The sequence below is a fragment of the Ammodytes marinus genome (genome assembly GCF_949987685.1).
Source record: "Ammodytes marinus genome assembly, chromosome: 19".
Lineage (NCBI taxonomy): Eukaryota > Metazoa > Chordata > Actinopteri > Uranoscopiformes > Ammodytidae > Ammodytes > Ammodytes marinus.
Window position 1 is genome coordinate 23,882,306 of NC_137223.1, and position 20,079 is coordinate 23,902,384.

Consider the following 20,079-nt stretch of genomic DNA (forward strand, 5'->3'; position numbering starts at 1 on the left):
TTTTATGCATGTTAGGCGACCTTGAGTGCCTTGAAAGTCGCCATATAAAATAAATGTATTATTATTATTATTATTAATTTAATTGCAGTTTTGCAGAGATATACATTTGTTTTAAAAGCTATAATGCGTAACTTTTTTCATATAAATGAATGTCGCCTTTGCCAAACGAGTTGACACAAAGCTGATTAAGCCTATCAGCTCCACAAAACTCTCTCTGTATTTATGAGTATGGCAGCGCTTACAAACTGGTGCCGCCCCACCAACACTGGTGCAGGAGCTCAAGAAAAATTGCTTTTAGCTACGCACTATATCTTTAAAGAACACTACAAATGTTTTTAATAAATTATTTGGTTGTAGAGCCCAAGTTAGAATCCAGCCCGGGTTGTTCTCTGCATGTCATTCCCCTATCAACCACCCCATTTCATCACTTTCTCACCATTCTAACAAAGAAAGCTTGAGGAAAAAAAAAGAGAAAGACAGACAGACAGACAGACAGAAAGAAAGAAAGAAAGAAAGAAAGAAAGAAAGAAAGAAAGAAAGAAAGAAAGAAAGAAAGAAAGAAAGAAAGAAAGAAAGAAAGAAAGAAAGAAAGAAAGAAAGAAAGAAAGAAAGAAAGAAAGAAAGAAAGAAAGAAAGAAAGAAAGAAAGAAAAAGAAAATCTACTTACATTTCTCTTGGTGAGGTTAAAATACTTTTTTGTGCTTTTCCCATACTCAGCGTCAGAGTCATATTCCAAAGCCTCTCCTTCTCTTTCTCCGTCCATCTCCTCGTTTTGATCGTCGATGCTCGGTACAAAGTCCTCGTCTCCTGCGGCGTCACTGTCATGGTCCCGTTTCCTCTTCTGGCCTTTACGCACTACAGGAATAGAAACAAGCAAAATCTACATCAGAGCAGCTAGCAGATCCTCACTGCTTTAAGTGTAGCAAGATACATTTGATTATATTAAAAAGGTTCAATCTTCAATCTTCATCTCTACATTACTTAATGGAAATGCTCTAAATGACTATATTTTTATTGTGAATTTGGTAGAAATGTTGTCAGTAGTTTATATTACAAAATCAAAATGTTCATTTTACTCAAACATATGCCTCTAAATAGTAAAACAAGAGACACTGAATATTTGGAGTGGTCTCTTCATTTTTTTCCGGAGCTGTAGATACTGATTTTGTCTGTCATTATTCCCTTCAGAATCTACTAATATATGATATTGAGTGAGTGTGTGTGTGTGTGTGTGTGTGTGTGTGTGTGTGTGTGTGTGTGTGTGTGTGTGTGTGTGTGTGCATGCTTGTGTGTGGTGAAGCTAAAGTCTAAAGTCTAAAAGGCTACTATACCTTTGGCTGCTTTGGGACCTTTCTTCTCTTTGCTGGCTTCATCACTAGCTGCCTCTGGCTGGGAGCTCGAGTCGTCACCGAAGACTTCCTTTGACAGATTCTGGAGATACTTCAACGCCCTGGAGAAAGGTTTTCCTTTTAAATGATATACTTTTAAACAGTAAAAAATTACGGGATATTAAAAAAACAGCGTTTTCTTTTTCCCCCTTAGTGATTTCATTTTTGGTTTTTGGAAATAGAAAAATTAAATAAAAATATTATTTTCAGAACTTTTTTACACTGATAAAGATAAACAGCTTGTATTTCAATTTGAAGTGTGAAACGAAAATCAAATAACCACTTTTTTTTGTATTTTAACTGCTATTGTGAAAGGAAAAAGTCAGTGTCCAAACAATGCACTCACCAATTATAACACAACTAACTATGTTGTAGCTGTAAATCTATTGGGGCACTTGTGGGGTAGTGTAGTGCCACCCCTCACACCCCGCCCCCCCCCCCCCCCCCCCAAGTCTCAGTCGTCTTCACAGCAGACCCGGGATAGAATCCAGCACGGCTCTCTCTCTCTACATTTTATTCCCCTCTCTGCCTATCAATAAATCCAGAAAAGGCCCCAAAAAATAGATAGATAGATAGATAGATAGATAGATAGATAGATAGATAGATAGATAGATAGATAGATAGATAGATAGATAGATAGATAGATAGATAGATAGATAGATAGATAGATAGATAGATAGATAGATAGATAGATAGATAGATAGATAGATAGATAGATAGATAAGAATAGATGTAACTTACACTTTAGCCGCCCCTCTCCTGCGACGGCCTCCGGGTTCAATCTCCTCCTCAGGCTCTTCCGGTGGTGGTTCTGAGACCACTTCTACATACCCCTTCTTTATATACTTTTTCTTGGGCTTGGGTGTCCCGTTTTCTACAGCTCCATCGGCCTTATCCACAGCTGGGACGGCCCCATCCACAGTTGGCACAATCCCATCCGAAACGGGCGTTTTTCTAACATATTTTCTCTTAGGAGTCCTTTTAGCGGGAGACTTTTTTTTAGCGGGGGTTGTCCTCTTGGCTTTCACTACCTTTTTAGGAGTTTCCTCTGTGGCTGTCTCATCACAAATCTGAGGCGTTATGTCAGTGGCTTCCTTTCCCTCATCTGCGGTCTGTTGAAAGGAATTGTTAGCATTTTCAATTTCAATTTTTTCCGGTGGAGTCCTGTTAGTAGCTGCTGCTGCTCCCCTACCCCTACCTCTCCCTCTCCCTCTCCCTGTACCTCTCCCTGTACCTCTCCCTCTCTCTGAGCTCCTCCTCTGTCTCTTTGGCTGCACATCCTTCGTTTCATAGTCAAAGTATTTTGGGTTTTTCTTCCGTTCTCTTCCCCTGGAGCTGGGGCTTAGAGCGCAGTTCTGCTCGGACGTCTCCTCTTTCCCTGTAAAGAGAATCATGTTAATACTCATAGCATTTATATAGTGTAAATATATATTTATATTAATTCAAATGCAACTATCTTTTCATCCATCCTGTGGTGATGTCACAAAATGTAACTCTTACATGGTGCTAACTTGCAGATTTTAATATAATCACATTTTTTAAAAACTTCCTGCCAACAAGGGTGGCCTAGAGGAAAGAGGGCCCGACTGGTAACCATGAGGTCGCAGGTTCAATCCCCCGTCAAAACTTGTGGTGGCTGATAAAAAAAATCTACGATGCCCACCATCTCTACCATTGTGTCCTTGAGCAAGACACTTGACCCCCTCCGAAGTGTGGTAACTTGAGAGGGGATATGTGGAAAGTCACATTTCAACGTGGCATTAACTACTAAAGTAACTTAAATTGAATAATCTAATGTACTTAAATGTAAAAGCTGTTAGTGTGAACCTTGTCCAGAGTCAGAGGGATCCATAGGCCTTGGGTTTCTGGTACTGTGGTCTTCTTGTCAGAAGCCTCCTCATGTGGGGAGTGAGTTTCTCCTCACTCTAGTTTCAGAGAAGAAGCAGAAATAGACAAAGACAAAAATAGAAGCCGTTAAAATGTTGTTGTTGTTATTATGTACCTCAACCCAAACATCCGTGAAACATAACAACTGGACATATATAGCACATGAAGATTAATTCGATCTTTTTTATTCAGAAAAGGTATTAAAGGCCTAATTATAAGTCAAGATAATGAAATAACAAATAACAAAGTCATTATTTTGAGATAGAAAGTCAATATGTTGCCATATTTATATTTTATTTTAGATAAAAAGTCATTATTTCAAGATAAGAGAAAATTTTGAGAAATGTTCTCATTATTGGATGCTATACGTCAATATTTTGAAAGCTCCTTCATATTTTGAGATACTATGTCATTATTTTTAAGAAAGTTTCTCATTATTTTGGCAAAGTTTTTCATACTAAAAGACTTACAGAAGGTATTTTTTTGTCTTCTCAGTGATGGAAACGAGTTTTCAATTGAAACCATAACCGGACCTCATTTAGTAAAGTGACAGTTCAATGCTTCCTTCCCTTATTGTGAAGTGTCTATGGCTTTTAGACAGAAACAGACTGATCATTACTAATAGTTTTGAACATCTTATTAATTCGGCACATCTTTCGAACGCCACAAATATCATTTAGCGAGTTATATAGTGACATACTTTTTAGTTATTTGCTTGTTTTCCCCAGTTGACTCACATCTCCTTGTTGCCACGCTGTGGAGCTAACGTCACACAGGTAGCTAATGCTAACTGGCTAAAGTGACCGTTGAGAGCAGTTGAGAGTAACGTGTCTTTACTTTTGAACGGAAAATAGACGGTTATATTCTTTGAACCGGCCCCTTGACCCACACACGTTACCGGCAAATACTACCGGCACTGTTAAATTCTCACCCTGCGTCGTTTTGAAGCTTCCTTCTCGGTGGCGAAGGCTGTAGATCCGCGTACCAAACACTGGAAAGCTAGGAGTCTGGTCACTCGGGATCGAATCCCAATCTCTACACACGAGAAGTACAAAGTCTACGTTCACCAGAGCCGTTAAATCACACCGGAAACATAAATCCAGCCGTTTTTACTTATCGTAAGGGCGAAATATGAAACAATACACGCGGTGTTTTCCACATAGTCGGGCGGCTTAAACTGACATCCCGGTTACATCAGACCGCCATGTTACTGTAAGGGCAAGGCGAGCAACACCGCCGCCTATCAGCAAGAGGTGGAACTACACACAACAACCTACTGCAACCTATTTTAGATAGATAGATGGATGGATGGATGGATGGATGGATGGATGGATGGATGGATGGATGGATGGATGGATGGATGGATGGATGGATGGATGGATGGATGGATGGATGGATGGATGGATGGATGGATGGATGGATGGATGGATGGATGGATGGATGGATGGATGGATGGATGGATGGATGGATGGATGGATGGATGGATGGATGGATGGATAGATAGATAGATAGATAGATAGATAGATAGATAGATAGATAGATAGATAGATAGATAGATAGATAGATAGATAGATAGATAGATAGATAGATAGATAGATAGATAGATAGATAGATAGATAGATAGATAGATAGATAGATAGATAGATAGATAGATAGATAGATAGATAGATAGGTATAAAGTTGCACACTCCAGTAAAGCACAAGTAGACTTATCCCAGAAATGTACTCGATAGTAGAACTGCACAGTTAATTTAAATTAAATCAAAATTGCAATATGACTTACAAATTAATATAGACCTATGCATGCATCATTGTTACTGAAGACAAGAGCCCAAAATGACCATGAACTAAACGTTTAATCATCCGTAGTTATAACACCTCTGGTACTATGAAATAGCAGCACATAGCTTCTAAAAAACACTGGTTATAACATATTAAATGTACAGGTATTTTTAAAGGAGGTTTGGCTGAGAGCATAACTAAATATAAAGCCTATATTTTTTTTTTACATCGTTTGTTAAAGACGCATTAACAGTGGGCATTAAAGGGCACTCCTCTTTGGAAGGTTCAAACCAACACATGATAAATGAGTTATCCTTCATGAAAATAAGTGCACAACAGAGGGGAAACATAACCAAATACATTCATAAATGCAAAGAAAAAAAAGACGTATACAGAAAATCATATATATATATAAAAAAATAAGTGTTAAAACATCACAAACAAACTACATGACATCCATAACAAATACACCAAAGATTTTTAAGATACAAAATCGAGTACATAGAAACATTATGCTACATGCTATCTGTTAGATCTTCTGCAAGACAAAAAAAAAACATGTTTAAAATAAAAGGAAATCCAGAAAGTGAAAAAAGTGAAAGCTGCCACACATGAAACAATCTGTATTCAGTGTCAATGAAATGTAAAAAATAAAATAAAAATTGGATTATATTAATTTAGTCAAAACCTCCAGTGGGACAGAGTGAATAGGAACAGACATTTTTTTCTATTGAATTTCACCTGAAAAGCGACACAAAATTCGAAGTAAAATGGTTGACTACGAAGTTATACAAATCATACTTAAGAGGCACACCATCTTTTAAGAGATAGAGAGAGAGAGAGAGAGAGAGAGAGAGAGAGAGACAGAGAGAGAGAGAGAGAGACAGACAGACAGACAGAGAGTAAGAGAGAGAGAGACAGACAGACAGACAGAGAGTAAGAGAGAGAGAGACAGACAGACAGACAGAGAGTAAGAGAGAGAGAGACAACAACTATAGACAAGGCTAACAAAGTACAATACTTTTTATACCCTCTCTCAAGGTTGAATTAACATGAAAGACAAGGTTTATCAAAGTTATTAAAGGAATAATAGGACACATTTAAAGTTGGTAAAAAATAATATGTTACACATATATAAACACACACACAGATAAACAGTATATACTACATTTTCTCAAGGCTATACAATGACAACCATTTCAAGACAGCGAAACGGGCTCCGAACCAAATATGTGCTATAATCTTTCAATGTGTGACACAAGCGTGAAAATAGCCGCTCCACTAAAATGAAGTAATTTTCTTCTCGCAGCTTGTTCTCGACACATCGTCCGGGCCGAACTTTCTTCTCGCAGCTCTGTCACCGAGAACTTTGCTCTTTCTTCTCGTGGAGTATGTAACAGGCTTTACCCTAACAACTTGGAAGTTTATGTTTTTAGCTTCAAAATGTAAAACTTTATTGAGGACAGTTACCTTGTCACATTGAGTTTTTTACCTAACTTTAAAAAGAAAAAAAAAAAGAATCTTCAAGTGTTTCTCTGTCTCTTCGCAGCATCATGGGCCACTATGACCGACGAAAGCAAAGCAATCCTTCCTCTTCGCATGGGCCTTTCCCCTGTGCCCTTTCTCTCTCCTCTTCCCCTCCACCATAATCTCAATGTTGTCCTCTGCGGATTTCCCACCGCAATCCATTTCCAGCCCCGTCATTGGCTGATAAGTTCCAACAAACCCCGCCCCTTTTTGGTCCATGTCCAACCACAGTGGAGCCTCTAAAGGAGTGTATTGGAGAATCGTCGGATGCTGTTGCTGATGCTGTTGCTGGGCGACGGTTACCGGTACCTCTTGAGGGAAATTCTGGAACTCTGAATGGTTCTGGAACTCCGAATGATTCTGGAACTGTGTTTGGTGGTGATGCTGTTGTAGGTGATGCAGTGGCTGCAGGAGTTGTTGATGGTGTAAGTGGTGTTGATGGTGGTTGTGATGGTGGTGATGTTGGATATGGTTGTGTGGACACTGGTGCACTGATGTCTGCTTGCCCACGTTATGCACACTCTCTTTGGGCTGGTTCTTGAGGAATTTCTCAAACTTCTTGAAGGTTTTTTTGTTCGTCACAAACCATTCCTGTTAGGAGAAAGAGAGAGAGAGTAGGAGGGGGAATAGAAGATGGTGTCAACGCAAGTCAGTGACTATGTTTACATGCACAACATATTAATACTAAGGTCCAAATTCTGGTTAAAAAAATAATCCAAATAAGGTGTTTATATGCGCTTCAGCTACGGGAATATTGCTGTTTACAAAATTCAGAAAATATTCTGAATAAAACCAGAGACGTTCACTAGTAGTGGTACAAGCGGCATGACGTTTCTTTCATCATGATTATGAAACACCCTTAAAAGATACGTAAACTGAGGGGGCGCCCTTAGCTCAGTTGGTAGGGCGTCCCCCCCCCATGGGCCTTGGCCAGCAGCGGACCCGGGTTTGATTCCAGCCCGCGGCCGTTCTCTGCATGTCATTCCCCTCTCTGCCCCATTTCAACTCTGTCTCTACACTATCAATAAAGCATAAAAATGCCCAAAAAATATCATAAAGAAAAGAAAAAAAAAGATACGTAAACTGCGTCGTTACCTGTGAATGTACAGAGTTGATGTGGTATTTCACTCCGCTCTCAGAGTAAAACTCTTTAAGGCAGATCAGACATCTGTATTTTCCAGCCTGAAAGTCGCCCTGAAATCACATCAGAGCAAACAGAGGGAGTCTTGTCATGATTATCAAGCCCTGGACATTTTACTCATCATTTTAGAGCAATATGTTATTTAACTTAGACCAGACAGAAGAGTTAATTTGATAAATCCACAAAGAATCTTCAACCCTATATAGACTAGTGTGAGTATGTGTACTTAGTTTAAAGATCGTTTTGAGCCCATCTCTATCTGCCCTCTTAAGCGCTGCACTTCCACTCTCTTCGGCTATTCCCAACAGTAATCCCGTGATTAAGCACTCCCTTCGAATTTGGACCCAATTTAGGAAGAATTTTGGAATGCAGAATTTTTCACTTTTCAGCCCAATTGCAGCTAATCATTTATTTATCCCCTCGACGGTGGATGGTGCATTCAAGATCTGGCATAAAAAAGGCTTAAAATGCATCGGTGATTTATTTATTAATGATCTATTTGCTAGTTTTTCCCAATTGACAAAACATTTTGGTATCGAAAAGACACATTTTTTCCGATTTCTGCAAATCAGGCATTTTACGCAGAAGTTAATTCCCCAATTCCCTTATAAACCGCCAGCCAATCATGTTGATTTGTTTCTTTCTGTAAACCCCACATTAAAAGGCTCAATTTCTGTGTTTTTCAACCTTATTTCGAAGTTGCATAGCCCCTCATTAGCAGCTATAAGAACCCTGTGGGAGCAGGACCTAGGTTCTGCCTTCACAGATCACATGTGGGATTCAGTCCTGGATCGGATACACTCTACCTCCATGTGCTCCCGACATGCTCTTGTGCAATTTAAAGTAGTACATCGTATCCACATATCTAAAACCAAATTAGCTCGTATGTTCCCCGATGTAGACCCGACCTGTGATAGCTGTAAGAGTGCACCGGCATCACTCTTTCACATGTACTGGTTGTGTCCCACCTTGACTCAGTTCTGGACATCAGTTTTTCATACAATTTCTGAAGTACTTCAGCATCAAATTAAGCCGAACCCTTTCACTGCAATTTTTGGCATTGCACCAAATTCGGGCCTACCCAAAGTGAAGCTGAGAGTACTGGCCTTCACCTCATTACTCGCTCGCAGGACTATCCTACTCAAGTGGAAAGATCCTGCTCCTCCTTCCCACTCACATTGGATTAGAGACATTATGTCATGTATGAATCTGGAAAAAATTTGTTGCACTACCCAGGGATCTGAGACTAAATTTCATAAAATATGGCGCCCCTTCCTAGACTATTTTAAGAAACCGACCACATTAATTGAAGAGTAGCTTCCCCCTCCCCTTTTTTATTTGATTCAATTTTATTTCTTTGTGTTTTTTTTTTTTTTTTTTTTTTTCATATTGATTGTTTGTTTTTATTTCTTGTGGTGTGTGTTTTGTGTTGTTGGGTGTGAGGGTGGGATGTGGGTGGGGTATGTTCGGGAGAAAAAGGGGAAAAAAATGTGTACTCGCTGTGCTACAATTTTGTTGTTATTAACATTCAATAAAAAAACCTTTGAAAGAAAGAAAGATCGTTTTGAAATGCATATCAGAATCAATCAATATTTACTTAACTATGCATGGTTTCTTTTACTCTGCCACTTATCCCGATTGTCAATGGACACCATATTTTATTCCACAGATGCATAATACAGCTAACGTACCTGTGTGCAGAGCCCCAGGTGAGCTTTCAGTCCAGACACACTGGTGTAGGTGCTGCCACAACCCTGAGGACGACACGCATTAAGAAGCATTATAGAAAAACTCTTATTTAAGAGATTCGAGAAAAATGATTTTATCGCAAGAAAACCTCAACAGGTTAAAAGGAATATGTAAATGAAATACAACAAACACCAAATGTGAAGAATAAAACCTGATACTGATAAAAAATAATAAACTATAAGTATAAAATGATGAAGACACACACACACACACACACACACACACACACACACACACACACACACACACACACACACACACACACACACACACACACACACACACACACACACACACACACACACACACACACACACACACACACACACACACACACACACACACACACACACACAAATTCTTATGTAAACCATAACCCCAGCTGAAACTTAGTACTAAAAGTTACTGTCTGTTTACCTGGTTGGGACAGTGGACTTTCCTCTGTAGCTTCACCTCGTTCTTCCACTTCCTCAGAACTTCCTGACTGAAGGCAGGTAGCCCGGGACGCGTGTACTTCAACTGGAGAGGTAGGAGGGAACAAGAGGAGGTCAATCAAGGCGTAAAATGTCTGTAGTGCATTCTGACAGAAGAAAGAACTCCCGACTCCTTATTTTGGCACCATTTAGTGATGATATTCTAGATTGCAACGCTCCCTTGCTAACCCCTCCTGTTATGAGAATTTACAGAGGCAATGGTGGCCTTCAAGGACAAGAAGCTATAGTTACTAAAGATGGCATCATCCACCACTGCCTCAAGTCTTTCCACAACATCAAGTGATGAGGTGAAAATGTATTTAGTTATTTATTCTATAGTAATTCTTCTTCTTGGTCTTCCAACAGGTGCATTTCCCCAGGACGCCCACTACATATAAAAATGTGTAAGGCCTTTTAGTTTGTCCGTTCTGTGCTACTGTAGAAATATGGCAAAAAATAAGCAGACACCCCAGGGCTGTACAGTGCGACAGTTTTGATCGCATTTGCTACTGAAATTGATCACGTGCGATGATGAATACAAGTCCAGTCGCACCAGTGCTAATGAGCAGATGCTGTCTGTTTGAGACACAGAGGAGCGCTGCACAACACTGCTTAGAGGGCTCTACATTAAAACTCTCCAAATGCGGGTGAATGTAGTCTTAGGCAAGTAAGTTATTAAGTCTACCCTCCACTTTGGCTGGTGAAAGATGTGTGCTCGGGATCTGTGCTTGTGCGGCGAGATTATAGCGTCTAACTTCACCAACGGTTAAAAACAGGAAGGAGACGGCTATCTATCTTTACATTAAGGCAGTCAAGTTAGCGCGTGTGCAAACAGAACATTTCCTGTGCGCCTTCACAATAAAAGTCGGTTACTAGCCAAATGCGAGTTGACTTTTATTTTGAAGCAGGTAAGAACAGAAAGTTAGCGCTTCACAGCCCTACAGTCAACAGCAGTAACTATCTATGATAGTAACTGACAAAGATTGACACAACCTATTTAACTTGGCCTAAATTGTATAAATATGTTGACTAATTTATTTAATAGGCTATATGTTCAATGTTTTAAAGTATGGTTTTCATTAAAAGAATGAAATGTTCTAAAAATGTTTGTTATTATTAGCCTAATATAATAATGATATGTTTATAAAAATATATAGGTATAGACATTATTTTTATAGTTCTATGGGGGGGAAATAATTCTGAATCAGCAAAAAAATTGCCATTGGCAGGTTAGACTCTTTTGTCTAAATTGCAATCAGTGCACCCCTATTCATTTTTCTACAATTACTACTGCACACTAGGATATCATATTAATTGAGAATCTCAAATAAAACCAAGATGACATGCTCAAAGGTAATTAGAGCTAAATGCAAGGGTTAGGGTCATGCAAGTTTTCGATCATACTTTGTGTGCTACCAAATCTATTTTTGTGCTACTGAATTTTTTTGCTTGCTAGCACCAGTGCTACCACTTTAAAAAATAAGCGTACAGCCCTGTAATGTCCTCTTGCCTTCTTGTCATCGGGCACCAGGTCTGAGTTGAACTTTCTCTTGGGCCAGTCTTTGGGCAGGTCGTTGTGAGCGATCTCGGCCAGGTGGAAGTTAGCCACCTGGGCCGAAGCTCTCTGCACGCGCCCGCTGGCTGTCCGCTCCGGGTTGGCCTCTCTCTCAGCCTTCAAGGCCTCCTCTGCCTCACTCTTCTGGGGAATCTGGAGGAGAAAGATTAAAGGCAAGGCAAGTTTATTTATTGAATTTAATTTAATTGAAAATATGTTTTATTTCGAACAAGTAAAGAAATAGAAAAATAATAATAAACATTAATTAAAATAAAATTATGAAACAAGTGGACAGTTATAATTAAGTAATACTTACAAACAATGAAAACCACAAATGAAAGGAGACTATCTAACACTTTGCTTTACCCGTTCGAAAAGGGGTGCAAGTGGCCTGTGGTCGTTCTCTGCATGTCATTCCCCTCTCTCTGCCCCATTTCATCTCAGTCTCTCCAAAACTGTCTAATAAAGGCAAAAATGCCCCAAAAATAAAATAAAAATCAGCTCGTTTAGTGCATTAAATAAACTCACAGGCGCGTGCTCTGACTTGAGGTGGTATTCCAGACCAGCTTTAGACCTGTAAGCCTTCCCACAGTGAGAGCAGTTGAGCAGCATCTTCTCCAGCTCAGACTCCTCCTTCCCACACTTCTTCATGTGATACACGTAGCCCATGATGCTGGTGAACGCAGCACTACAGCCCTGGAAAGAGAGAAGAAGAAGAAGAAGAAGAAGACATTTTAGATTTATTTATTTAATTTAGTTTTTTTACCTTTTTTTTTTTAAATATTATTTTTTGGCATTTTCAAGCTCTATCAGACAATACAGAGTTGAAATGGGGAGACAGAGAAAGAGGGGGGATGACCTGCAGCAAAGGTCCACTCGAACCCGCGACCACTGCAACGAAGGCCGGAGCCAATATGGTACGCGCTCTATCCACTACACCACCGGTGCGCCCTATTTTTTTTTACCTTTATTCATACAGGTAAATCCCATTGAGTCCGGAGACTCTTTTGCAAGGGAGACCTGTTCCCATTCCCACAAACATTTATACATCGATAGCAGCAGGCTAACTATCGACATTCACACGAGGCAAGGTGGGTGAAGTGTCTTGCCCAAGGACACAACAACCATGACACAGGTGGCAGGGCGGGGATCGAACCGCCAACCCTTCGACCATTGGCCGACCCGCTCTACCACCTGAGCCACAGTCGCCCCAACTTAATGTTTATAGCACATACAAACAATATAAAAACACGTAGTGATAAAACATTAAAAGTCTGTGTTTGGGTGCGTCAGAAACCTGTTCTCGCTTGTATGAAAACCAAACCAAAAAAACATTTGAATATTAGAACACAACACAATTTTTTTAACAAACTATGCAAAACAATCTTAACAATTCTACAATCTTATCTTAATTTAAGTTAAAGGTGCAGTGTGTAATATGACATCATCAAGAAAGTTCTACAAAGTTCTAGAATGCAACGCTCCCTGGGTAACCCCACCCCTTTAGAATAATAACAGAAGCTACAGTGGCCTTCAAGGACAAGAACAATTCTAAATTTTAAACAATGCATCTGATGACATTCCAACTATGACACTTTCAAGATGGCAGCACTAGGCCTTGGTCCAAAATATGCAGGAATATGGACATAAATGAGACCCTTTCTAAGGGAAAAAATTATAATTGAAAAAAAATATTCAGCTATTATGCACTATATTAAAACATACTTATGGATATTATAATTACTTTCTACAAAATCTGCTAGGAAATAAAACCCAAAATTCTACACACTGCAGGTTTAAGTCTTTATTTTACCTTATCTTACGCATTTATAAATAAGTGATTTACCTCTTTGGAGCATTTTAACTTGCCGAGTCGCTTCAGGATTTTACGCAGTTTGTCTTTGATGACACGATCATCCAAGTTCAGGGCCTCCTCTGCTGAGGGCTAAAAACAGAGGAAAAAACACAATTGTTAAGATTTAAAAAGGTACAGTGTGTAATATTGAAGTATTTAGCGGCATCTTTTTTTGAGATTCTAGATTGCAACTCTCCTTCCGTCCTGTTCAGAAAATGTACAGAAGCTACGGTGGCTTTCAAGGAACATACTTATGATTATCACATTCCATTTCTACCAAGTCTGTTCTGAAAAATTCTAATAAATTCTACCCACTGAACCTTTAAACCTCATTAAGTGTGTGTTGTGTGTGTCATTATACACTACAGTATCTATGAACAAGACTCAAGCTTTATGTATGGTACAGTACATAGTGGAGCAAAGAAACACCTCTACTCCAATGAGATCAGGAAAAATCTGCAGCATTCATTACATTTACGCGGCAGAAATATCATCAGACATGTTATACGAAAATGTTTCTGAAATCGCTGACAAACTGAGTCAGAGGAAATAGTTCAAGTCGAACGTATTAACAATAGAAGCGGATTACAGCAGAATAAATGTTTTATCTGATCATTCTCACCATGTGACTGTGGTCGGCCATGATGTGATACTTCATCCCTGTTGAAGACTTCAGCTGCTTCCCACAGTGTGGACAGACAAACGGTTGCTACAACAACAACAGATCAAAGTTACGTCATGCATGGGCTGAGCTGTACAGTGTAAACGCTCTATACCGAGGAGTTTCACAGTTTAGATACACTTCAGTGTGGTTGGACTCTTACGAGTGGGTTCGTAAAAGAATAATAATCTTATTATGAGGATTGTTTAGTTTGTCAGAACAGGTTGGTGATTCTGTCTTACAACGTTGGCACTCAACCGTGAAGTAAAGTGTAAAAAAAAAACTGAGCAAAATAATATTATATAAGGAATGATAAGGAGGAACATTAAACTCAACTGTATTAGCTTCTTCAGATAGTTCATGTGAAGGGCTGTGTGCTGTGTGTGTTATCTGCTCACCAGTCTGCAGTTCTCCATGTGTTTCTTCAGTCCTTCCACTGTCTTCCGGCTCACACTCTTACACTTGGGACAGTTCACTCTTCCTTTGGCCACAATCTGGACCTGCCACCGCTCCTCTGGACTCCCTGGGGCAAGGCAACAAAAAAAAACATGTTAAAAGGTGCTACGAGGAACTTTAATTCTAGCACCCCCTTTGGACAAAAGTGGTAGTGTTTTTACTGCTCCATCTGTTGTTCCACTTATTCTGCATTTCTGTGCCAATTAAAGACAAAAGTATGGAGGCCAAGAATGTCCGTGCTTGCAATTATTTTTCAATGCCACTATGCTGTGGTAACAGGTTCATTAAATTCTTAATAAGAGATAACACGAAAATTAAACTGCAATCAGAAAGGGTTAGGGTTGTGATTGTGAGAAAACAATTCAATGTAAGCACGGCCATTTTCAGCTTCCTTCCAATTTAATATTACTAATTAAGTTTATCTACCTAGAAGGAATAATTACGTTAGGGCAGTATGGATAGATATTTGAAGGGGAAAGAGGTTTCTCCTCCTCAGATGACAGGGCGGAGGCGGGCTAAAAAGAAGGTACAATTAAATGTTAAAAGGGCAAAAGGACAACAGCGGTGGTTAACAGACTGTCTTACCTTCAGGGTAGACTGGAGGTTCCTTCTTAGATGAGATGAAGGAAGGTTTCTGCTCTGCATCACTGGGTTGAGCCGTCGAGACCTCACACACACTGGCTACATTTGAACCTGGAATATGTACAATAAATTAAATTAAAATCCACAATTTATTAATAACCAGAAACATATTTTAGTCTTTTTCTGTCTGGATTTCTTTAAAAAAATCATAATATTCATGTAAAAAGAAATCTGACAAAATGTCTCATTAATATTCATCAACCAAACTATCAAACTCCTGCTTATCGATTGTGTTAATTTTCATCTATAAATCAAGCCTAACTGTAGCAGGAGAGTTCAGACTAGATAGGTAGGCATAACACATCAGACTAGATATAAACTTACAGGATTCTCTGCCCTCTGGTGGCTGAGTGAAGGTACTAACAGGCGGGCTTCCCTCCATCTCAGATCTCTGGACTTTCTTCATGTTCAAGTCTTTAAAAAAACACACATAGGAAGTCACTCAAATCAGTCTCCAAAAAAAAAAAAAAAATTATAAATATAGTAAGCAAAGAAGTGCATGCAGGAAACACGGCAAAACACTTACACTATATGATGAATATAATTCTACTCTTCTCGAAGTGGTGTTAAAAAAAACCCTGAATTTATGAATGATGTAGTCTGTATGATGTAGTGTTTTTACGACACCGGCGCCTGCAGTCCTAAAGATCTTTGCTAGCAAGTGCCGTGTGCATGGCCATGTGGTAATGTATTTATATCTATAATTTATATGTGACTATGTCAGATTAATAATGGTTATATGACCATGGTGAAGTCAACTTTTGATTTGGCACCGTTAACAACATCATTTGTTGTGTAAACAAGTAATTTAAGGGTTGAAGCCACAATACAGATAAGTGAAATAACTGTCTACTGTCCATGTAATGTGTGTGTGTGACTTCTACCCACCAGGTCTCCAGACGTTGCTTCTCTCTGTCCCAGTGTTGCTCCACTCTTGGCCCTGGTTCTGCCCGCTCCCCCACGGCTGCTCCGGCCCCGTCACGGCTCGATCTCTCCCCGAATCCCTCACTCCGTTCCAGGCTTGATCCGGTCCACGGTCCCTACCCATCATCCAGGCCTGGTGCTCCTGTCCCGTGTGGGCTCTCTCCCTGCCTGCAATCCATATTCTGATGTCAATATTTGTACATATAACATATCTCATATCCTCTATGTAATATCCAGTGTGTACATATTGTAGTATAATATTCATACTTGTTTACTTCTTATTGTTAAGATTTGTATTGTTGGCTATACCCCAGGGCAGCTGTGGCTACTATGGTAGTTTACCACCACCAGTATGACTGTGTGTGAATGAATGAATGAATGAATGAATGAATGAATGAATGAATGGAACCTGGAACCCTGTGAAGCGTCTTTGAGTGCCTTGAAAAGCGCTATATAAATCCAATCCATTATTATTATTATACCTTGTGGCATTAAAGCTGCACTATGCAGTTTCAGGCGGGGTGGGATTTTCAAAGCCTGAAGCTAGCATGCAAACCTATTTACATAAAATTCTTAGTATTGAATAATTATATCTAGCTATGAGAATATACAGTAGCTTAGAAAATGTTCACTTCTCTGACACACCCAAAGTTACATAGTGCAGCATTAAGCACCAATTCCTAACACTTGTTTCTTTTCTACATGGGTTTCTATTCGATATTGGGGCAACTGTAACTGTAAACAAACCCAATTTCCCCCTGTATCAATAAAGAATGTCTGATTGTGATTCAGATGTCTGGTCCAATCTAGCGTGTCCCGTTCGCGTCCTACCAGAGTTCCAGACTTGTTGCTCCTGTGGTCTCTCTCGGTTCTGGGCCCAGGCATCAGTCCCTCTGTCCCTCCAGCTCTGGTCCTGAGGCCAGACGTCCTTCACCCCACCCGGCCTGGCAGTGGGAGGAGGGAGCCGGGTAGAGGGAGGGGCTAATGAGCCTGGAGCAACCCCATTGGTCAGCCCGACAGATGACATCATCACCGAACAGCTGGTGGTTGGGTAATCTACTGTTCCCATGGAAACATTCTGCAGGTCCTCATACCTGCACCAAAAAAGGAAAATGTTCTACAGTTATTATTTCAGAAATTGAAAGTTATTTAAAGGTGCAGTCAGCGATTTTGGAGAACGTTTGATGTTGTCAAAATCAGTGAATAACTCCTCAAGATTTGCTACCTGTCTGTACTGTGTGTGTGCTGGAGGAAAAAATCTGGTGTTAATGCACAGCCTAGGCTCTGTAAATAGGCATGTAAACAAAGGGGCTCGGACAGACCCACCGTAGCAACAATGCTATCAATATAGGCTAATCTACTAATCAGCTTTGACTTTGATAAGCATTTAGCTTTATCACTGGCTTATTTTCACTCTTGCTACACAGTACTACTAAATACAAAAGCTAACTGTATTTTCATAGCTATAAGCCTATATTGATAGCATTGTTGCTAGCTACGGTGGGTACAAGCCCCTTTGTTTACATACCCGTTTAGAGAGTATGTATTGAATGAGCAGGCAGTGTCTGTCACACAACAAGGCAAGGCAAGTTTATTTATTTAGCACAATTCAGACACAAGGCCATTCAAAGTGCTTTACAGGGGCAAGATTAAAATACATAATACACATTAGAAAAGCGAATGAATAAAACATTTAAAAGCGAATGAATAGAAACAGGCCAATGAGTCTCTTACCTTTTTCTTCCATAAGTTCTTTTCATCTTTAGATCATCTTGGGCTTCAGACTCGACATTCTAAAACATTAAAAAAATTAAAAATCAGAACTGTGAAGTAGAGATCTGATGGTGTGCATAGAGTTAACAGAAACGTGCATGAGACAGGATGCAAAGTGAATAAGTTCTTCTCACCTTCGGATATCCAACTGAATTCAACTGACAGGTTCTTTCAGGCAGTCGCTGAACAACTGTTAGAGAGGGGAACATTTAAATTATTTTAACGGTGCGGTAAGTGATTTTAGGGAATGTTTGTTGACAAATCGCTTTTTGTCAAAATCAGTGAATATCTCCTCACACTCCTCTAACTGTCTCTATACTGTTTGTGCGCTGGAAACAATGTGAATGTAAACAAAGTGTGGCCCTGTTGTTTACATACCAGTTTACAGATCCTAGGCTGTTTATTAACATTTGATTTTTTTTCACCGCACACAGTATGGACAGGTAGCAACATTGTGGGGAGATATTCACTGATTTTTCAACAAAAAGGGAGTTGTCAACAAACATTCTTTAGAATCACTTAGCCCGCCTTTAAAACTCAAAGAAAAAAAATGCACTGGCAGGTAAATTGTCCTGATATTCATCACTGCTAAAAAATGACCACACTGTCAGCTGTAGTATTGTTCCTAATGATTTGAATGAACAGTTGTTCTCTACCTGGACATGGGACTCCACCTTTAGCTTGTTGTGACTGGACAGACCTTTTCTTTCGTGGCACGTACAAAGGTGACATATCCCCTCCGCTATGTGCCCGGTCCATTCCCCTAAAAACACAGACACAAAAACACATGCTTTTTATTCTGGTGCAATATTATAACTGTTATATTACGCTTCCACCTGCTAAATGAAGTGTTCTGATTAACAATGATAGTTAGCAGTTACTTTGCAGATATAAAAAAAATTATATATAAACCAGCTGAATTTAAATGGGCCATTATGCATAATGAACACTTTTACTGTCTTATTCTAATGATAAGTTTAACCCTGTATTATTGCGACTCTATTACTGAAGTAGCCTATAAGATCTAAACATAAAACCTTAGAGTTTTCTGCAGTAACAGTTTAGTATTATAAATATTTGAGTATTGCTGTTGACATTAATGCTTGAGGATCGGTTGTGCAGCCGCAGTTGTGTTTACAGCGTGTGTTGCGTTTGCATGATGCTTTGACATTTGCACACTGTTTGTATTGTATCTGGATGTGTGTGTGTGTGTGTGTGTGTGTGTGTGTGTGTGTAGCCCCTCCTCACGTGTGTAGGTCTACCGTCTACACACATTAAAGGGCAATACATGCATGCTGCAAACATGCACCCAGCCCCGAAGAGGAAAAGATCCCAACAGGCAAAATAACATATAGGCTAGGTAAAGTGCACACTGTTTTTTTACGGTCTAATATAGCCAAATATCTCCCAAAACCAAAACAAAACAGCAAAGCAAATACAGTCTCGCTAGGCAAACAGACTTCAACCCGCACTGACTATAATCATTGACTGTGTGGATAGAATGATGGGCTAACACTAGCCTATATTGTGTATATAACATTTAGCTCTTGCCTTTGCTGACGACGACCGTTGAAAACAAACAGGTCCTAACGCCAGGCGGACACGGCAGAACCTTTCATTGTGTCTTCACGGAGCAAGACGACAGAGGAAGAGAGAGAGAGAGAGCGAGAGAGAGAGAGAGAGAGAGAGAGAGAGAGAGAAGAGAGAGAGAGAGAGAGCGAGAGCGAGAGAGAGAGAGAGAGAGCCTACCGTGCTATAGTAGCTCACTGTCTGGTGCAAGGACGCGTAGCCTCCATGTCTTCCTCTGAGCCTGGCCTCCTCCTCTGTCGCCTTTCCCCCGGCAGTGGAAGCCTTCCGCCGGGGAGGACGAGCATGAAGGGAGGGGGGCCTGATCCGGGTGGTTATAAACACGCAGAACAACAAGAGAATAGCCACCCACCTAAGCTCTGACAGCATGTAAATATAGGCTATTCCACCGGCATAATTCAGCCCAGTGTGACTGTATGTGTCTGTGTCTGTGTGTGTGTGTGTTTATGTGTGTATTCTTCAGAGGAACGCCCCTCCTGCTGCATCTCCTGCTGCTTTCACGGTCTGTCGTAAAATACTACGATCACTTCAATAGGAGAAGAAAAAAGCACACAGTACAGATAGGCTTTCCCTTTGCAATTGCTTAACATATTACAATACAGCTCATTTTAACTGCAGCCATTTAAAAAAATGTAAAGTCCAATTCAATTGTTTAGTTAACAGTTACATTTGTGCTGAT

The 20,079-nt window shown here is 39.9% G+C and overlaps 2 protein-coding genes across 2 annotated transcripts in view; both read right to left on the reverse strand.

Moving 5' to 3' along the window:
• gtf3c2 (general transcription factor IIIC, polypeptide 2, beta) overlaps positions 1 to 4,451 on the reverse strand; it is a 31,360-nt gene extending 26,909 nt beyond the window's left edge. Inside the window, exons 1-6 of the mRNA XM_080047514.1 lie at positions 4,207 to 4,451; positions 3,216 to 3,313; positions 2,623 to 2,766; positions 2,130 to 2,568; positions 1,332 to 1,450; positions 668 to 855 (exon numbers count right to left, since the gene is read on the reverse strand). Of these exons, the coding sequence (XP_079903640.1) occupies positions 668 to 855; positions 1,332 to 1,450; positions 2,130 to 2,568; positions 2,623 to 2,766; positions 3,216 to 3,240 (915 nt within the window). The 5' untranslated portion in view covers positions 3,241 to 3,313; positions 4,207 to 4,451. The remainder of the gene's footprint in view (positions 1 to 667; positions 856 to 1,331; positions 1,451 to 2,129; positions 2,569 to 2,622; positions 2,767 to 3,215; positions 3,314 to 4,206) is intronic.
• Positions 4,452 to 6,291: 1,840 nt separating this feature from the next.
• Positions 6,292 to 19,763, reverse strand: znf512 (zinc finger protein 512). Its single transcript, XM_080047647.1, has 17 exons — positions 19,563 to 19,763; positions 18,470 to 18,576; positions 17,948 to 18,003; positions 17,775 to 17,833; positions 16,872 to 17,134; positions 16,005 to 16,208; positions 15,441 to 15,530; positions 15,060 to 15,167; positions 14,417 to 14,541; positions 13,980 to 14,066; positions 13,349 to 13,447; positions 12,031 to 12,198; positions 11,458 to 11,655; positions 9,892 to 9,993; positions 9,417 to 9,479; positions 7,680 to 7,778; positions 6,292 to 7,175 (listed from the first exon to the last, which is right to left on the reverse strand). Exons 2-17 carry the CDS (start codon positions 18,570 to 18,572, stop codon positions 6,609 to 6,611), a joined length of 2,391 nt encoding a protein of 796 aa, XP_079903773.1. The 5' UTR covers positions 18,573 to 18,576; positions 19,563 to 19,763; the 3' UTR covers positions 6,292 to 6,608.
• Between the last annotated feature and the right edge of the window lie 316 nt (positions 19,764 to 20,079).